The sequence below is a fragment of the Pollachius pollachius genome (genome assembly GCF_949987615.1).
Source record: "Pollachius pollachius genome assembly, chromosome: 14".
Taxonomy (NCBI): Eukaryota; Metazoa; Chordata; class Actinopteri; order Gadiformes; family Gadidae; genus Pollachius; species Pollachius pollachius.
In genome coordinates this window covers 16,086,540-16,104,039 of record NC_136947.1, presented here as the reverse complement: position 1 = coordinate 16,104,039, position 17,500 = coordinate 16,086,540, and the positions used below count along the sequence as shown (strand labels likewise).

At 48.8% G+C, this 17,500-nt stretch overlaps 1 protein-coding gene across 1 annotated transcript in view; it reads right to left on the bottom strand.

Annotated features, from left to right (window-relative positions):
• The window catches only part of LOC307085762 (glypican-5-like), a gene marked incomplete at its 3' end in the record, with an annotated part of 115,214 nt that overhangs the window by 39,716 nt on the left and 57,998 nt on the right, over positions 1–17,500 (bottom strand). The window contains exon 7 of the mRNA XM_079750623.1: positions 5,622–5,742. Within this exon, the coding sequence (XP_079606749.1) occupies positions 5,622–5,742 (121 nt within the window). The remainder of the gene's footprint in view (positions 1–5,621; positions 5,743–17,500) is intronic.

Sequence of the window (17,500 nt, the reverse complement as noted above, 5' to 3'; positions counted from 1 at the left end):
TTGGTCTGAAGTAGCCTAATTACCCGTAGGTGTGGTTTGGGCAATATAACCATGAGAGTGCCAGCTCCCATCCCCTTTAGGAGCCATAAGCGCATTTGAATCTGACGAGTTGATATTTTGACAGCGCGTTTGCAGTCTCCGATGAAAAAGATGCATGACCACATGAATTTCAAACTTCAAATGGCTCAGTTTATGGCCAAATAATATGGCATGATTAACACATGGAATAGCGTTTTCTTCCACAACTTCAGAAATTCTCAGTATTTCTGAAATACAGAGTACTCAAATACATTTCGGTAAAGAAAACTTAACACACATATGATATGCGGTAACTGTGTTTCTATTTAATGACATATGCAATACATTAACAAACATAGTTTCTTACCAGTAGGCCTATTGTATGCATTATTGTTATCGACTTGTGTTCCTGATATGCATGTGTCCCCCAGTTAATATACATTGCCATGGTCTGTATTATGTGTTACGTGTTTAGTTTGCGTGTGTTTAAACAGATGGACGCACACACGCGCGCCCGCATTCATTAATTCTTTTACACATACATACACGCGCGCCCGCATTCATTCATTCTTTTTAACACTCACTCGCGGTAAAACAATGTTTTCTCATGATCAAATACTCATCAATCCTAAAAGTTATGGACTTGTACACGTTGTCTGCGTCAAAAAAATATGTGTTTGCTGTACCTACTGTGTTTGCAGATGCATTGATTTAAAAGTACAACTTATTGCCGCTGTGTCAGCTGTTCTTTCCCAAATAATTTAAAGAAGGTGTGGCTAGGTAGATGAGAGAAGCAAAGTGTATGCGCGAGGTGCAAAAGCAACATTATGCATGTGCCCTTAAAGTAGCATCTGAACAACGCGCCACTGACTTTAAACCAGGTATTTCCTGGTTTGTGGCGGAATTGTTTTCTGAAACTGCAAAATAGCACCAGTGAACGTTTGCGCCAGAACACGCCTCCACCTTTCGTCGAACCGCCCCTTTTGGCGCAAGATCATTCCCTAATTTACCGACGCGTGGCGGTGGAGGGAAAAGAATGCTCTGCGCCAGTTGCAAACTAGCAACGATACATGCGTCAGTGTAGAAAGTCAATTGCGCTGGACGCAAGATAGGGCCCTAAGACTGTAAGGCCGGCCACTGCTCTTCCATATGAGGTGCTGCGTTTAACAGCTGACAAGGGGACAGCCATATTAAGCCTCTAAGGGGGTTAGCTGCAACTTTGCTGTTGGGGGGAAGCCAGAATCTCCTCGTGGTTAAGGCCTTGATAGTCCTAAAACTACATTGGACTCACTGTGTTTGCATAGGCGGAGAAAATGCTTTTGATTACATCCACTTGGATAAGGTACAACATAGCCTCTGCGATGTGAGGCTGTTTGATCTTAATGGTGTGATCGATGTGAGGTGAGACAACTTCCTATTGCAGGCAGCAGCGGTTTATGGGGGTTATAGTGCGACTAGTCTGGCTGAGTACCCTGCACACATGGCGGCTATATAAGGCCAAGGCATCACTTCGATTTGGTCACCAACCATCCGTTTGGTCTGTGCGAAGCCAGCATATGAAATATGGTGTTTTATTCCCTTTAAGAAGGTATTGGGTGAGAACCCCCTGATGTGCACAGCCGAACCTGGTGACATCCTTACGCAAAGATTCCTGCCAAGCGTCAGATAAACCACTTCAGATAAAGGCCTCAGCTCAATGGCTAAATAGTGAATAAGCAACATAATGTAGTCATTCACACTTCAAACAGGGGCAGGGTAATGAGAGCCCTCTTATCACCACCACCCATCTACATAACCACCGCAGTCAGGAGCATCCTTAAGGTCTCTCCATTCAGAGAGCATGTGTTTAAGCCCACGTTTGTGCAGTCTGTGGTCGGAACGCGCTCCACACAAACGTGCTCCAATCGTTTCTATGAGTCAGCCACTTTCAGAACCATCTTGACATGCACCTCCTTCCACGAAACGGATCTAGTTGAACGCAAACAAGTGGAAGGAGGGGTCGGGCCGACCCCACCCGCCCTGCAGCAGGAAACCACTGGTGACGGAGGGGTCCAGGGTGGGCTGGGTCAAAACGGTTTGAAAAGGTTGAAAGGATGTCATCCCAATTATATGTCCATTAAAAAATAACAACCTTTGGGTCAGCCTTACCAAATAAAATACAATAAAACGGTCAAATGCCTTCCCCTGGTAGGTCATTGTTCCTGAAATGACCATTCAAACCCCCGCCCCCCCCAACCCTATTCGGGTTCCCAGGCTTTAAAGCAACAGTTAACAAAGAGCAGCGTCCTCGCCGGCTTGTTGCCGTGCGGTCGGTTGCCACGGCAGCAGCAGCAGGAGCAGAGGCAAAGGAGAAGTACAGTCGTCTTCATCAAGTGGAAAGAATCTGTCCCCTCCCTGTGATTGGCTGCCAGCTCTAGCCCAGGCCTCCACCAAGGTCCAAATCCTGTCTGACATGTCTGCAGACGTGGCCCAGCCTAAATGAGCCCCCACTGTCTAATACAGTCCTCACGTAACCCACCACTGTACTGCTGCTGCCAAGGACTCTCCGCCCAGGGGGAAAGGGAAACCGTGGTTTAGCAGGATACTGCCATGCAGTAATTTAATGTACATGTTCTATCGGTTACCCTTTTCGATTTTTTTGACATTACCCTCGCAGTAATTTGTATTCCGAGTTCATCGGCTGTCATGAAACATGTCAAATAAAAGTTTAGGGTGCAAGTCAATGATTCCCACATTAACTGTTACGATGGAGGCCATTTTGTGGTCGTCTGGTTGCAGTCTTTTGTGTTCCCTTGGGAAACACACAGAATCAGAGAATCGAGGGCTAGCGGGCAGACAGAAGGTAGTTGCTCCGTTCGCCTGTCCCTCCATATCCCTCATCTAATGCGCAAGAAAATGATGTGTGTTACTCTTTAATCATGCAGCAATACAACCTGATTCACGTGAAGTGAGTGGATACGTAGCATGTTACGTAGCATGGGTGTGTGAGTAAGAAGCGGTGCTACAACCTTATACATAACATGGTTTGGTGTATTTGGTCACACACCAACCCGGAGGAACACATCGCTGTGAGTTAGGGAGTGAGCGACGAAGGGAAAGAGATATAAACAGCTAATTGCCTCCCTTTATATTCCGTCCCGGAGTCAACTTTCCACTGATGAGACGCTTTTAGCGACTCGCACAAATGACAAACTGACAAATGATCTGGTGCAAAGGGGCTTGCAAAACAGAAACAGATAGACCATTGTAAAACAGCGTCCCCTCCCAGAAACATCTGGGGCCGGTGGCAGCGGATCAAAAATCTGCTTTGCAACATTTATTGTCCACATTAGCAACATTTACTGGCCGCGTGAGCGTAGATATCTGGAGAGGACACAAAAGAGACCCTGCAGTCCGCTGATTCATATCATGGAGTTTAATAAAGATGGAGCAGGGAATATTTATAGGTTTGCTTTTCTAATTTATGTGTCTGTGGTTAGCTGTGTGACCCATGAATAAGTGTGTGTGTGTGTGTGTGTTTCTGTGACCCATGTGTACGTGTGTGTGTGTGCATGTGTGTGTGTGTGTGTGTGTGTGTGTGTGTGTGTGTGTGACCCATGGTTAGGAGTTTTTGTGTGTGTGTGTATGTGTGTATGTGTGTGTGACCCATGTGCACATTTGTGTGCGTGTCTGTGTTTGTGTGTGGGACCCATTTGTACTTCTGTGTGTGTGCGTGTGTGTGTGTGTGTGTATGTTTGGATGTATGTGTGTGTGTGTTTGTGAATAGCATAGCACCACAAACTGAAGGATTGAACCTGTACTCAAAAATGAAGTTGAAAAGTCAGAGTTAAAGGCTCAGCAGGATATAGGCGTGGAACTGTCATTGTCCTTATATAGTAGATGATAGGTCAGTAAGGGGGAGCTCATCGCACTTACGATAGCATAGTAATTTCCCTCGTTTTGGAAAGTGCCACTGAATTTCCCTCCCTATGTTTACACATTTTCTGTGAGCTTTATAATGCTAATAAATCAAGTCCCCGCTATACACAATATTCCACCTTTCCATGGGTTCCATATAAAGAAAGATACAACATTACTGCGTAGACACGCAGATGCCTCGTGAACTGAATAAACTGCCGCCTGTGTGAAGTTGAGCAGTGTGTCGATGTTCATTGCACCTGTCATTCACAGTAAATTGTATCTGAGAGCGAATACCCAATGCATATGTTCTTCAAATAACGCCCGGAGCATCTCAGTCAGGGCTGGTAGATCAAACAGCTTTTCTGGATGATGCCGCATGACGCTCTTATCTATCACCGACACACAAAAGCCCCGGCAAGACCACGCTGCGATTCGCTCGGAAATCAAAGTGAATTTTTCTCTTATTTATTTATTATTCTTTCAATTCTGAAAAATGTCAAGCGCACGTCCACTCAAGTCAGTTGCCGTGACAACGAGGGCCCCTTGGCGTTCGTGATGGGATGGGGCATTAAAAGGTACGGTAAGGGGTGATCACCTGACACAAGGAGTTTACACTGAAGTTAACAATGAGAGACAAGGTTGGAGAAAAGGGAGGGAGAGAGAGAGAGAGAGAGAGAGAGAGAGAGAGAGAGAGAGAGAGAGAGAGAGAGAGAGAGAGAGAGAGAGGGAGAGAGAGAGAGGGAGAGAGAGAGGGAGAGAGAGAGAGAGCGGGGGAGGGGGGGAGGTAGGTAAAGGGGATTGAGAAGTGCATTCTCCACAACACAGGTTGTGGAGAGGGAGAGTTAGGAAGAGAGAGAGGAAATGGGACCAAAAACCAAACAGAGATGTTTGAAGTAGAACAACCAGCACAACAACAGTGACGGTGAGTGAGAGTTAGTTTGGGAAGAGATGAGAATTGGAGCAGGATAGTGTCAACAATCAATGGGAGGATGAATAGAGGTGAAGACAGAAAGGGTGAGGGGGTAAAAAAATGGATAGAAGGATAGAAAGACAGCGATGGCGTCTGCACTATCTGCACGCCATTGTTTCCAGGGCAACAAAAGGGCAGGCGGGTGGAGGGAAACTAAATCTGGGCTCCGTCTGTCTCCTCAAATGGCCCCTAGGGACCATTTGAAATGGCCTCTTTCTTTCCGGGCCCTTTTCAGCCCCCCGGACCCCATCTACATGACAAACAGTGTGACTTTGAAGCTGCTTGTGTCATCTCTGCCTCCCTGTCAATCACTGCTGACCTTTTGCTCCCGCCTCTCATCTTTCCATTTGCTCTACACACACGAACACACGCACACACAGCTCCACGTCCCTTTTTTATTACCTAATTACTGCTCTGCAAGCCTTCATCGTGCAATGGCTTATTACACCCTTATCGCGACAAGGATGCAACAGTTGATGATATTGCATTGTTTATTCACAGTGGACCGAGACACACACGCATGCACGCGCAGGCCAAACCGCGAGCCAAGATGAACGTCATGGTCGACACAGGGAAAAAAATGGACATTTGTGGACGTTTTCAATAGCGGTCACTCGTTCCACTAGTTCAAAGCGGTTCAAAGTACTGGTAATATAACCTTAAGTATTTCCTCTCCCACACCCTTGGCGGGGGGTGGGCCGGGGGGGCGCCTCTGCAGGCTTTGCTTCCTTACCTGGTTAAACTGCTCCAGCCTCTTCTTCACCTCCTCCAGGTAGGGGTCGGGGCTGCGAACCTTGACCTCTGGATTCTGCCGCTGGGCATGCAGACCGTTTCCAACCACCTTGCTCGTATAACTGTAGAGAGAGAGAGAGAGAGAGACAGAGAGAGAGAGAGAGAGAGAGAGAGAGAGAGAGAGAGAGAGAGAGAGAGAGAGAGTGAGAGAGAGAGAGAAATGGAGATAGACATAGAGAGAGAGAGAGAAGGACATAGAGAAAGAGAGAGAGAGAGAGAAATAGAGATAGACATAGAGAGAGAGAGACATAGAGAAAGAGAGAGAGAGAGATGGAGAGAGAGAGAGAGAGAGAGAGAGAGAGAGAGAGACAGAGAGAGAGAGAGAGAAATGGAGATAGACATAGAGAGAGAGAGACATAGAGAAAGAGAGAGAGGGAGAGAGAGAGAGAAATAGAGATAGACATAGAGAGAGAGAGACATAGAGAAAGAGAGAGAGAGAGATGGAGAGAGAGAGAGAGAGAGAGAGAGAGAGAGAGAGAGAGAGAGAGAGAGAGAGAGGGAGAGAGGGGAAAGCGGGGTCAAGTCAGGTTTGTTTACTGTGTGTGTGTGTTTGTGTGTGCCTGGTGTTTCTTTACATCAGGGTAGATTCAACTTTTTGACTCAAGGGCCACATTACGTTTTTTATAATGACCTGTGGGCCTGGTTTTGAAGTTGTCATTAATCCCCCGGACAAATATCCATAGTTGCACAATGTCTTTTACATCAGTACTTGATCCAGGGCTACAGGTAAAAGTTAAAAGATTCTGCTTTCTTGCTTAACCTATTGGCCAAATCTTCGTCAATGAGTTCGAAGCGGCGAGTAACTGTTCTGGGCGATAAACTTAGGTTTTCAAATTAGCTTTTGTTTCTGGACGTAAAAGACCTGCTGCCTCTACCATGCATTCCTTCAAGTAGTTTGCCCACCTCTGCTTTACATCAACTGTCTATACATTGCATATGAAGGCATTTGGTTTTGGCATAGATGACCCCCTGTGTAGACGTATGAATAATATCAAAAGTATATTAACAATATTCAATGCAAATTGAATCTCGCTGTCTTCAACGTAATAACTTGTGTATGCAGCACAAGCTTGTGTGTCACTCACAGCAGCACGCACGCAGGCACGCACGCACACACACACACACACACACACACACACACACACACACACAAGCCGCCCTCACCCACTCACCGATTATATCAGCCTCACAGACACCAATCGCGGTATTTGCTGACAAATCAAATTGTGCTTCCCTTTAATGTATGTGGCAAACCATGAGCGGCGAGCATGAAGTGGATAGATATATTCGGTGATCAAAAGCAGACTGAGGCAAACGCATGTGCACATTTGAGAGACACGTGCGCGTGTCTCTGTGGGTGTGTGTGTGCGTGCTCTGGCTGTGCATGCAGAGGAGAGGCTGTGATCATAAAAAATAACGTTGCAAAGGAGATTCTCCCGCCTGTGATCTAAATGACGGCTTGATAAGGTTGATCCGCACCGTTATGCTGCTGAGCCAGGGCTTCACCGCAACACCCCATAATATAAATGTTAAAATCTCACCTCACTTAACCCCAATTCTCCCTCCCTCTTTCACTTTCCCTCACATCTCCCTCGCTCTCGCTCCTCCCCTCTCTTTCTAAGCTATCTTCCTCTCTCTACCTTCACCCAACCTCAACAAAGAATCGCTCACCAAACTACGGTCTGAAAAGAAGGAAGCACGGTAAAACACAACAACACGCTTACAACGTACGACCACTTCAGTCCTTAAAGCGAACAGAGAAAGCAGGGTACGCCCAGTGAGCAGACGGGGGGGGGGGAGGCTTTCACTGGGATACCTACAGGAGGCCTGCAGACATCGGGGTTCCAAGAGAACCGCTGGCTTGGAGACAAACGGTGTAACCACCGCTCGACTAACAACCAGCCCGTTTCTTTCACCGTCAATTATTAACTATGAGAGCACACACGCGCCCGGGCTCCGAGCGTTGCGGTCGAAGGTCTGGCTCTGTTTATGAAGGTAGTGTCTGTTTCTGGGGGCCTGGCGGTGGGCGGAGAGCGTTGGAGGATCGCTTGGCGGGAGCTTGGCGGGAGCGGCGCCCATCAGATGGGAGCGAAGTGAAGGGGGAAGGGGGTTTAAGAGGGGGCTTGGCAGCGGCCAGGGCAGACCTGGTCCGCTGGGCGGCGGGTTGTGTGTTTTGATACGTGCCGGAGGGTTATGGCTTCGGTCAACAGGGAGAACCCAGGGACTCGTTACATAACGTTAGACAGAAGAGGGCCTGTGTACAGCCGGACTGGTCGTTAGCAGGCATGGGTAGCAGGGCTGGGATATGTCTACCCACCGTGGGGGTTGCGTTTGGTACGTAATACTGTTATGTTTATTCACATAAAAAAGCTAATTCAGACATGACTGGGAAATCAAGGGCCACTGCTAATAAAATGGCATAAAATTAAAGCCAATGGCAGAAATGTGTGATAAAACCCACCAACAACAATGCAACGACGGTAATGGGAGTAGCAATATGAGTAAGTGTCATACCGATGGCTGTTTCTGGGGCAGCCTTAGTATCCACTCTATTACATCCAATATAATTAAAACAATAAGTTAACATAAAAGCTGGATTTCTAATATTGCGAGGGCCATACTACAGTGCATTGCTGCTTTAAAGGCCAAAAAACGATTGTGTGCAAATTCCCTCCTCTCGTTATTTTTCCTCTATGAATGCATAAATAATCCCACAATGGTCTGTACGGCATGTGAGTGCACGAACACACCTCATCTGTATTCATTGCGTTTCTCTGCACTTTCACTTTTGTATGAAAACTTTGGTTTGTATGGCCATCCTCACTACGTGTGCTCTGTGCACAGAGCCAGTGCCCTAGCATTGCCTCTACCTCCTGCTTGATGACCATAGTTGGGCTTCCTGGGGGAGTGACTCACTCTGGAGATACTGCGCCCTGCAGCACTTTTCTAGCGGGGGCTGCGGCTGTTTGTCTCCCTCTCTGCCTCTCTCTCCCTCCCTCTCTCTACCACAGAGAGTGGCCCTGAAGTAGTGACCAGCACTAACCCATGGGGCCTGTGTCCTGGCCAAAAAGAACCGGACTTGGCCCTGTAAGGGCCCTGGAGGAATGCTGAGAGGTGCCACTACCAAATGGAAAAACAGAATAATTGTGGGTATGTGTTTTGCATGTACTTGTGGGTGCATGTGCGTTTGTTTTGAGTGTGTGTGCGGGCGCATGCGTGCGTGCGTGCGTGTGTGTGTGTGTGTGTGTGTGTGCGTTTGTTTTGAGTGTGTTTGTGTGTGTGTGTGTGTGTGTGTGTCTGTCTGAATGTCCATTTTGTGAGTGGTTCTAACAAGCACATAACCCTCTATTACTGGCATTCCTTCAGCAGGAGAGAGGAGACAGACAGACAGACAGACAGACAGACAGACAGACAGACAGACGGACAGACAGAGAGGCCAACAGACAGACAGACAGACAGACAGAGGTGTGTGTGCCTCCACAGGCGTGTGTTTACAAAAGTAAATGATCGACGAAGGCCGTCTCCAATTTCCTCCCTTCTCAGATCAGATCCAACAACAGCCTTGCAATGTAAGGGAAGATCCCAGTTTTTCCCTAAATTCTTTAGACTTAAACCAATTAACAAGACATGCTGAGAATTTGCTCATTTTGTAAATCCCTTAGTCACAGTTCAGAGACCACAATCACTTTAAACCCTGGAGATAAGGAATTTAAAGAATGATAAGAAGTATCATTTTCAAGGGAAATAAAAGGCAATTCAAGTTTGGTTTACCAAGAGATTTTAAGAAGCTCGCCTCTTATTCACTTTCAATTACAAAGGACGATATCCAAACGTCTGAACTACCAGAACTCTCCCAACCTCGCTCCATCCCACAGAGATGTTTTCAGGGCCGTCCTGGCATTAAATCTCTTTCGGCTTTCATTTTCTGCTGACCTCCAGAGAGAAAGCTGTCCACCAACAGCAAAGTTATGTCATCTTATGGAAACCCCTTGTATGTGTTGGCCTCAGGCTTTTTGTTTGATCGGTAAGAAAATGCAGCACCCTTCCATGGTAAAATTAATTGAGACTGTGAGGGCTTTAAAAGGTTCCGCTGGGAGGCATTTAACGACTAGAGAGAGTCTGTATCTGAGGCTTCCCAATAAATACTTTCTTAGCGCAACGGTTTTAATCTAGGTAACGCCGATCTGTTATCTCAACAATAGAAAACTTGGTTGATTACTTTTTATGACAAAATCTAATTAATATAGATAATTAGTTTTAGCATTACCATTATTTATACAGTTTTCTGAAATTTTCAATAAACACTGATCCGTGTATTCCTGGAAAGACGCTGTTCACAGAAAGGTTAATTATGGTGATTATCATCATCCTCATAATCATTATCAACACAATCGTCCTCATCCATTTGTCGATGTTGAGGAGGTTCTTCAGGCAGTCGGACGGGCCATTGTTAAGGACTAGTGACTGCTTCAACGTGGGGACCAACAGAGAGGACGGGGTTGTCAATAGTGTGAAGGTCACACAAACCTTCCTGGCCGTCTTCCTCTAAAGCTCCCTGTAGGGAACCTTCTCTAACTGTGGAGCGCCCTGGAGAAGACCCACCCACTGGGTTTCAATGTGTGTGTGTGTGTGTGTCTGTGGATGTGGATGTGTGTGTGTGAGTATTTGTGTGTATGTGTGTATGTGCATGTTTGCATGTGCATGGATGTCTGTGGAGATGTATGTGTGAATATGTGTTTGTGTGTCTGTATCTGTAGCTGTGTGTGTGTGAATGTGTTTGTGGATGTGTGCGTAGATGTGCGTGCGTGAATGTGCGTGTGACCTATGTGTGTGTGTGTGTCTGTGTGTGTTCATGGATGCGTATGTGAGGTCACGGCGCATGTATGCGTCAGTGTTAGCAGGCAGTGTAATTAACTCTGGTGTCGAGATCTGTGATCCATGTGTGTGTGCTGGTCTACTCTACGCACGCATCTGTCATCAACATGTCTCTCACCTAGAGGAGCAGCGCCACCTGTGTAATTACCATGTGCCGCCCCAGCCCAGCAACTCCCGACTGCAGACACATGACAGCAAACAGGAGCGGCTCATAATGAAAGCTCACTCTGATGGATTCCAATACTATCTGATAGCCCTACACAAATGTGTGTGTCTGTGTGTGTGCGTGCGTGCGTGTGTGTGTGTTTGTGTGTGTGTGTGTGTGTGTGTGTGTGTGTGTGTGTGTGTGTGTGTGTGCGTGTGTGTGTGTATGTGTGAGAGAGACAAAGTCTGTTTGCGAGTGTGTGTGTGTTTGTGTGTTTGTCTGAGAGAGAGTGTGTGTGTGTGTGTGTCTATGTGTGAGTGTGTGCATGCGTGTGTGTGTATGTGAGCGTGTGAGTGCGTGAGAGTGCGAGTGCGTGTGCGTACGTGCTACGCACACGCGCGTGCATCGAAGATACAGGATATTATTGACTTAATGGTGATTGGCTCGGGTTCTTTACGACGGTGCAAATATTTATTTGACGGTTTGATTCTTATCGTTTCAATCTCCGGCAGTAACAGTTTGAGATGCAAATTGCTTCCAGCAGAGGCGAGCCCTGCGCGTGACAGTGATGTCTACCGCAAACACAGGAGAACCACTGTTTACCGCTCGGCAACAAAAAAGACTCTCCCGTTCAGGGCCCCGCAAACAGATAAGGAGTTCAGACCCGTGCTTAGTCATCTGTTCGCGACGTCTGCGTGTTCATACTTTCCGTCGTGCGACGGACAATTAGAACATGGATTACAGGAAAGACGCGGAACAGAGTGTGAAGCGTGTACGCCGTGCCACGCCGCGTCCTGGGAGCGTCGTCGTCGTCGTAGAGGCCAGCTGCCTGACAACGAGGGCCGTGCTGCTCTCCTCGTTGAGCATGCAGATGAGACCTGAGCGTACTATAAGGACGGCCGGTCCCGTACTAAAGTCAATGAAGCGCCCGCTCATGTTAAAGCACCCGCCGCAGCGCACCTGGATTATAGCGAGGTGAAGCACGGGGCTGGAGGAGCTCAGAGCCGCAGATACCGGCCTGCAGAGGGAACTCGGAGACAGGTGTGTGAGGCCATGGAATGCCTGCACACGAAGGCAGAGAAGCACACACACACACACACACACACACACGTGCTTGCGCGCACACGCACACACACACACAAAGATACACAAGCAGACACAAGCAGTCACAAGCACATTCAGACAAGCATGCAAAGAAATGTATACACACAGATACACACGCACACAAACTTTAACTCATACACTGTCTCAGACAGACACTGATTTACATTCAAGCAGGCATGCACAAACACACACACCAGTACTTTCGATATAGGTGGAATGCTCTTAAGCCAGCCGGGACAGTCAACTCTCTCACACACACACGCACATCACCTGGGAGTCACATTTATAACACCACAAGACAGAGCTTTGGAAAAGGGGCGGGACCTAGGCGCACAGTGTCTCCTCCTATTGGTTTGGGTGTGATGGGAACACATGGTGCTTGAGTTTTATATCTTCCCAGAACTGGGCCCTCTTATCACATGGTGAGCCCGGGTGGACACAGTTCAAACACTGTGAGAATGTGCTGCTATGATAATGACATGCCTTTTGCTCCTCGCCTGTCTATTTTCTTATCTCTGGATCATCTGCTGCGTGTGCATACACGCACGTACGCGCACACATTGATACACACACGCACACCCATACACACACACACACGCACGCGCACACACACACACACACACACACACACACACACACACACACACATAGATATGCACACACAGTACAAACACATAGGATATGACTGAGGCATATACAACCACATGCTCACACACACACACACACACACACACACACACACACACACACACACACCAAAGGGAGTTTGCAAAGTGTACAAAAATAACCCTTACAAAAAAAAACATTTCAACAAGTCCTTTTCTAATAAATGTGATGTCATTGGCAGGGCTCTTCCTCCTCCCCTCCTCTGTTCCCAAAACCCAGTAAACACTGTAAAACACACAGCATTACAGCTTTCTGACATGCACTTAGGAACAAAGGGGGAGACGGAGTGGTGGAGGGGGGTCGGGTTAGCAGTCACGGGTTGGACAGGCAGAGGAGGGAGGGAGGGAGGGAGGGAGGGAGGGAGGGAGGGAGGGAGGGAGGGGGCTTGAGTGGAAGGTGGCAGCCAGCGTTTGAGTTTAAGAGCAAGAAAGTTGGACATGTGGAAGTGCTGTGAACCACAAGCTTTGTTCTGAAAGGCCAGGCTGTTCTCAGGCGCAAGGAGCTAGGCATCCTTCCACCGGAGCGGTCGGTCAACATGTACTGAGAGGCGGACCTGACTCGGGCTAATATTTAATCAGCCCTGAAATATCTGCCCATCTGCTATCCGGCTAGACAATAAACCTTAACGGGAACCCGGATTGAGTCAGTGTGTTTGCGTGTGTCTATGTGTTTGTCGCGGGCTTGTGCAGGCTAACATGCACACGCACACACAAACACACATACACACACACACACACACACAAGCATACATACATTCTATTGAAAAACACACAAACACACACACACGGGGCATGGACATGATGATGCATGTACATTCAAACACACAGCCCACACCCACACCCAGACACTCACACACACGCACACACACAGTCACACAGACACACACACACTAGTCCCCAGCTACACACAGGCCCACCGGTTCACCGATCAACAGAAAGGTTCACCGATTTCCCTGAAGTAAACAACGGAAACAAACATCTCACGACGAGTTTGAGCCGGGTGGGGGGGGGGCACCCTCTCAGCAGGTCCGGAGCATGACGCAGGCGTCGGCGGTCTCGAGGGCTTGTGCTGTGTGTGTTGCGCTCCGGAGCCGCTGCGGTTCCAGTGGAGACGCTCCGGCCTTGTGGAGTGTAACGGGCCGAACAGCGGGGGACGTCAACAAGGTCACCCAGAGGGCAGGCGGCCTCACACAGTGGGCTGGTCCCGCTGCCGTGGGGCCACAACCCACGCACACAAAGACCATATGTGTACACATAAACCATATACACACACACACACACACTGAAACACATGGACATGACACATGCACACCACCCACTCCCCAAACACATGCCCTCCCACAAACACACGCAAACACAAACACACACACACACACAGTCCCTCTCTCTCTTTATTAAGCGTGCACACACATACACAGAGATTCTCTCTTTACCTTTTCTTTACATACACACACACGCACTCTCCAGACAACCTTGACGCCCGATAGGTAATAGGAAGTGTTCTTCAAGAGTCCGTTCCACTATTGTTCATTTCTTTTCTTGTCGCTTCGTCTGAATATATCTTTCTCTCCAGCTACTTCTCAGCAACTTTTCTGTTGTCCTCTATATTCTCGAAAATCTCTCGTTCTGTTTCCGTCTCCCTCCCTGCTGCTCTCTCAGTCCCTCTCACCCCCTCTGTCTGTACAGCGTCTCGCTCTCTGTCTCTCTGTGTGTCTCTGTGTCTCTCGCACTCCTCCGCGGGTCTCCTTGGGGCCCAGCTGGCGAGCACATGAGAATGCAGAGAGCCACCGGTGGCGACCATTGGTACCGCAAACAGGATGTGGGTCACGACTACTTTGCTTCACTTCCTCTTGCCTCGCATCAACCAGCTCTCTCTCCTCGGTTAGATGTCTCTCTCCCTTTATCTCTGTGGCTCTCGGACATCCTCCAACTGGCGGCTCAGGGGGTCAGTGCTACAGCGCCGCTCGTGTTCGTGATGAACACTCAAATGAATAGCTGTGTGTCAACTACAAGCACATCTATCATCCAATTTCCATCTTCCCCTTACACTTTTATGTTTGTACCACTCGAAACCAAAACGGTCCTGAGTTTCAGTGCTATACTATATGGTAGCTTGAGCGTCGCCCAGCGTCCTCAAACAGCAGACATTCTCGTCTCTGGGAGCCGAGGAAAAACCTGACATTTAACTCCCTTCGCTATGGTGGAAATGACCTCCATTAAGGGTGTTGATGAAAGCAAAATACCATATCCCCTTGGCTGCCGCTACAGCCAACGCCTGTACCTTCTCCCTGGCCTTCAGTCTCTCTCTCTCACTCTCTCTCTCTCCCTCTCTCTCCCTCTCTCCCTCTCTCTCTCTCTCTCTCTCTCTCTCTCTTCCTCTCTCTCTCTCCCTCTCTCCCTCTCTCTCTCCCTCTCCCTCTCTCTCACTCTCTCTCTCTCCCTCTCTCTCTCTCCCTCTCTCTCCCTCTCTCCCTCTCTCTCCCTCTCTCCCTCTCTCTCTCTCTCTCTCTCTCTCGCCTGCCGTCATCCCGTGGTGCGATGAGTCAGAGTGCTCTGAACCCAGACCAGACTGCTCCTGGTTCAGTGAAACAAAGTCTAGCGGCGGCCCCTGAGCCCCCGTTGCTGCTCCACACAGAAGAGCAACATAAGGACACTGCACTGAGACCCATCGCACGCAAGCCACCTCCGGAAACACAAAGAGAATCGGAATCCTTCCCTGAGCATCTCCAAGTCAATCCTTGACGTCCCCAGGCTACTGATCTGATCCGTTCTTTTTCATATGTGTGTTAAAGTAACGCTTGTGTTACTGTTGGGTGGACGGTGTGGTGTGGATCTATTTAAAGGGATAGCTATGTTTCGTGTTTGGTACGGACACCGCAGAGCTCGTTCTGCGGTGGTAGAGTTGAGCCTAGGATTTGGATTTTATATTTAGCTAGATACGTTTATGAATAGATAGGCATTAAGAGGCGAGAAGGTGTGTATCCTTGACTAAGACTCTATAAACCAGTCAGGATGATTCAGCGTTGCATAGGTTTGTCTTTGAGTGCGTTTCCTGGTTAGTTCCTGTGACTTTACGACTGGACTACAGACTGCACTCCAAGGGGAGGCCCGTCTTCTCCAGGGGGCCGCTAACATGGTACTTACTCCACACACACACGCACACACACACACACACACACACACACACACACACACACACACACACACAGACTCACATTTTAACGGGGCTCTTCGGGACTCTGGTTTCAGCGACCTGGCGAGCGGTGTCACTTCAGCCGGGATGAAACGCACTGGGGCGCCGGGCCCCCGTTCCCCGAGGGGGGGGGATCTCGTCCCCTCTAATGAGACCCCCTCCCCCCCCACCCTCGTGTGTGTCGGTGTCGTGCTGTGGTCGCAGCGCCCCCCGGGGCCGGGCACCTGTGCTCGACTGCCTGTGTATAGGGGGTCTTTTCAGGTGCCGAGGGCCGGTGAAATATGGCCGTTTACGACCGCCCGGTCGGCTTGGAATTACACACCGCTGTTTTGGCCTTTGATTCATTTGCTGGTGTTTTTTGTTATGTTTGTATTTTTGGTATGTTTTTAATGGTCCCCGTGGTGATTGGGGGGGGGGGGGGTTGTGAGGTCAGGGTGATTCTGAGTGGGAGCCACGTTTCCGCTACAGGGGGTTTTGTAGGGGCAAGCGCTCAAATGGCTGCTGGTTATTAGAAAATAAACAGGCCTACCCTCTGCGGTGCTTTAAACCCGGCGATAGTGCAGAGTAATGGTGATGCTCTTAAACCTGTTTGCTTCCCCCCGCTTCCCTTTGAATTCGGTAATAGAACTAACTACCGGCTGGTGACCCTTAAGTAGCCTGGTTGGATTGAAACACGCGTTGCTGTTCTTATTTGCTGCATTAAGTGGGATTAAAGCCATAATTTTTAATGGTTTGTTTGTTTCTGTGTTTGTGTTCCACCACGGCGTGTCTCTTGTCATTTCCATTGTTGGACAGGGTTAGGGGCCTACCAGCCAATAGGCTGCAATCTCGTTGGAGACAAGGGCCTATGGTCACGACATGGCCCTAGCCCAACAGAAGTCAGGGTGTCCACCCTGCGCTCTGCCTCGGTCATTTTTACAAATCCACCATTACTTCTTCCCCAGGAAGGTTCCCAGTGGGATTGTTACGGACGTGACCTCGTCCGACCGTTCACCCTGCCACTTTTTTTTCCTCCAGGCGCTCCACCTGGCTTCCTCTCCTCTTGAAGCTTGTCAACAGCCTAAACCGGTGCTGATCCTGCCTCCCCTGCACAACAGGCCCCAGACTGTTTAGCTGAGCTGTGCTTGCCGTGGCCAAAACACCGCAGCCCAACCCTGTTTGCCTTGCCTCTGGGTTCAGCCCAAGCCTAGTCCTGCCCTGCTATGCTCTCTGGGCCACTGTGACCCAGACCAAGCCCTGTGGAGATACACAGGGCTGGAGCACAGATGGAGGGGGGGGGGGGGGGGGGGGGGGGGGGGGGGGGGGGGGGAGGTAAAAAAAGAAAAAGAACCTGAAAGACATTAGGAGTGAAGATGATTCATGACCCAGCAGGAAACTAAGCATAGACCTACCCCCTTCCACCGTAGAGGTACTTAATTTAATTCCAGTCATTAGGGCTCATTGCAGCCCTTTATTTCTTTCTGTGGCTGCAGGCTATGAGGACATCCATGATATCTATAGCGTGCCTGGGCACTCATAGGGGGCCCATTACCGCCCTAAACTCTGCTATCGCTACTGCACCGCCCCACGCCCACACACACACACACACACACACACACACACACACACACACACACACACACACACACCGGATGTTTCATTTCTATGCTACTTTGAGCTAATGAACAAGTATTGATTTATCTAACAATCACTGCAACGGCAAGGAGCTGAATTAATTCAGTGTAAGTGTTCGCCGCTTGGCTACAAATTGCTCACTTTCCCCCTCGCACTTGTGCTCTGTCTGTCCATCTGTCTCTCTCCCTCCCAATCTCTGTTCATCTCCCTCCTTCTCTTCTCCC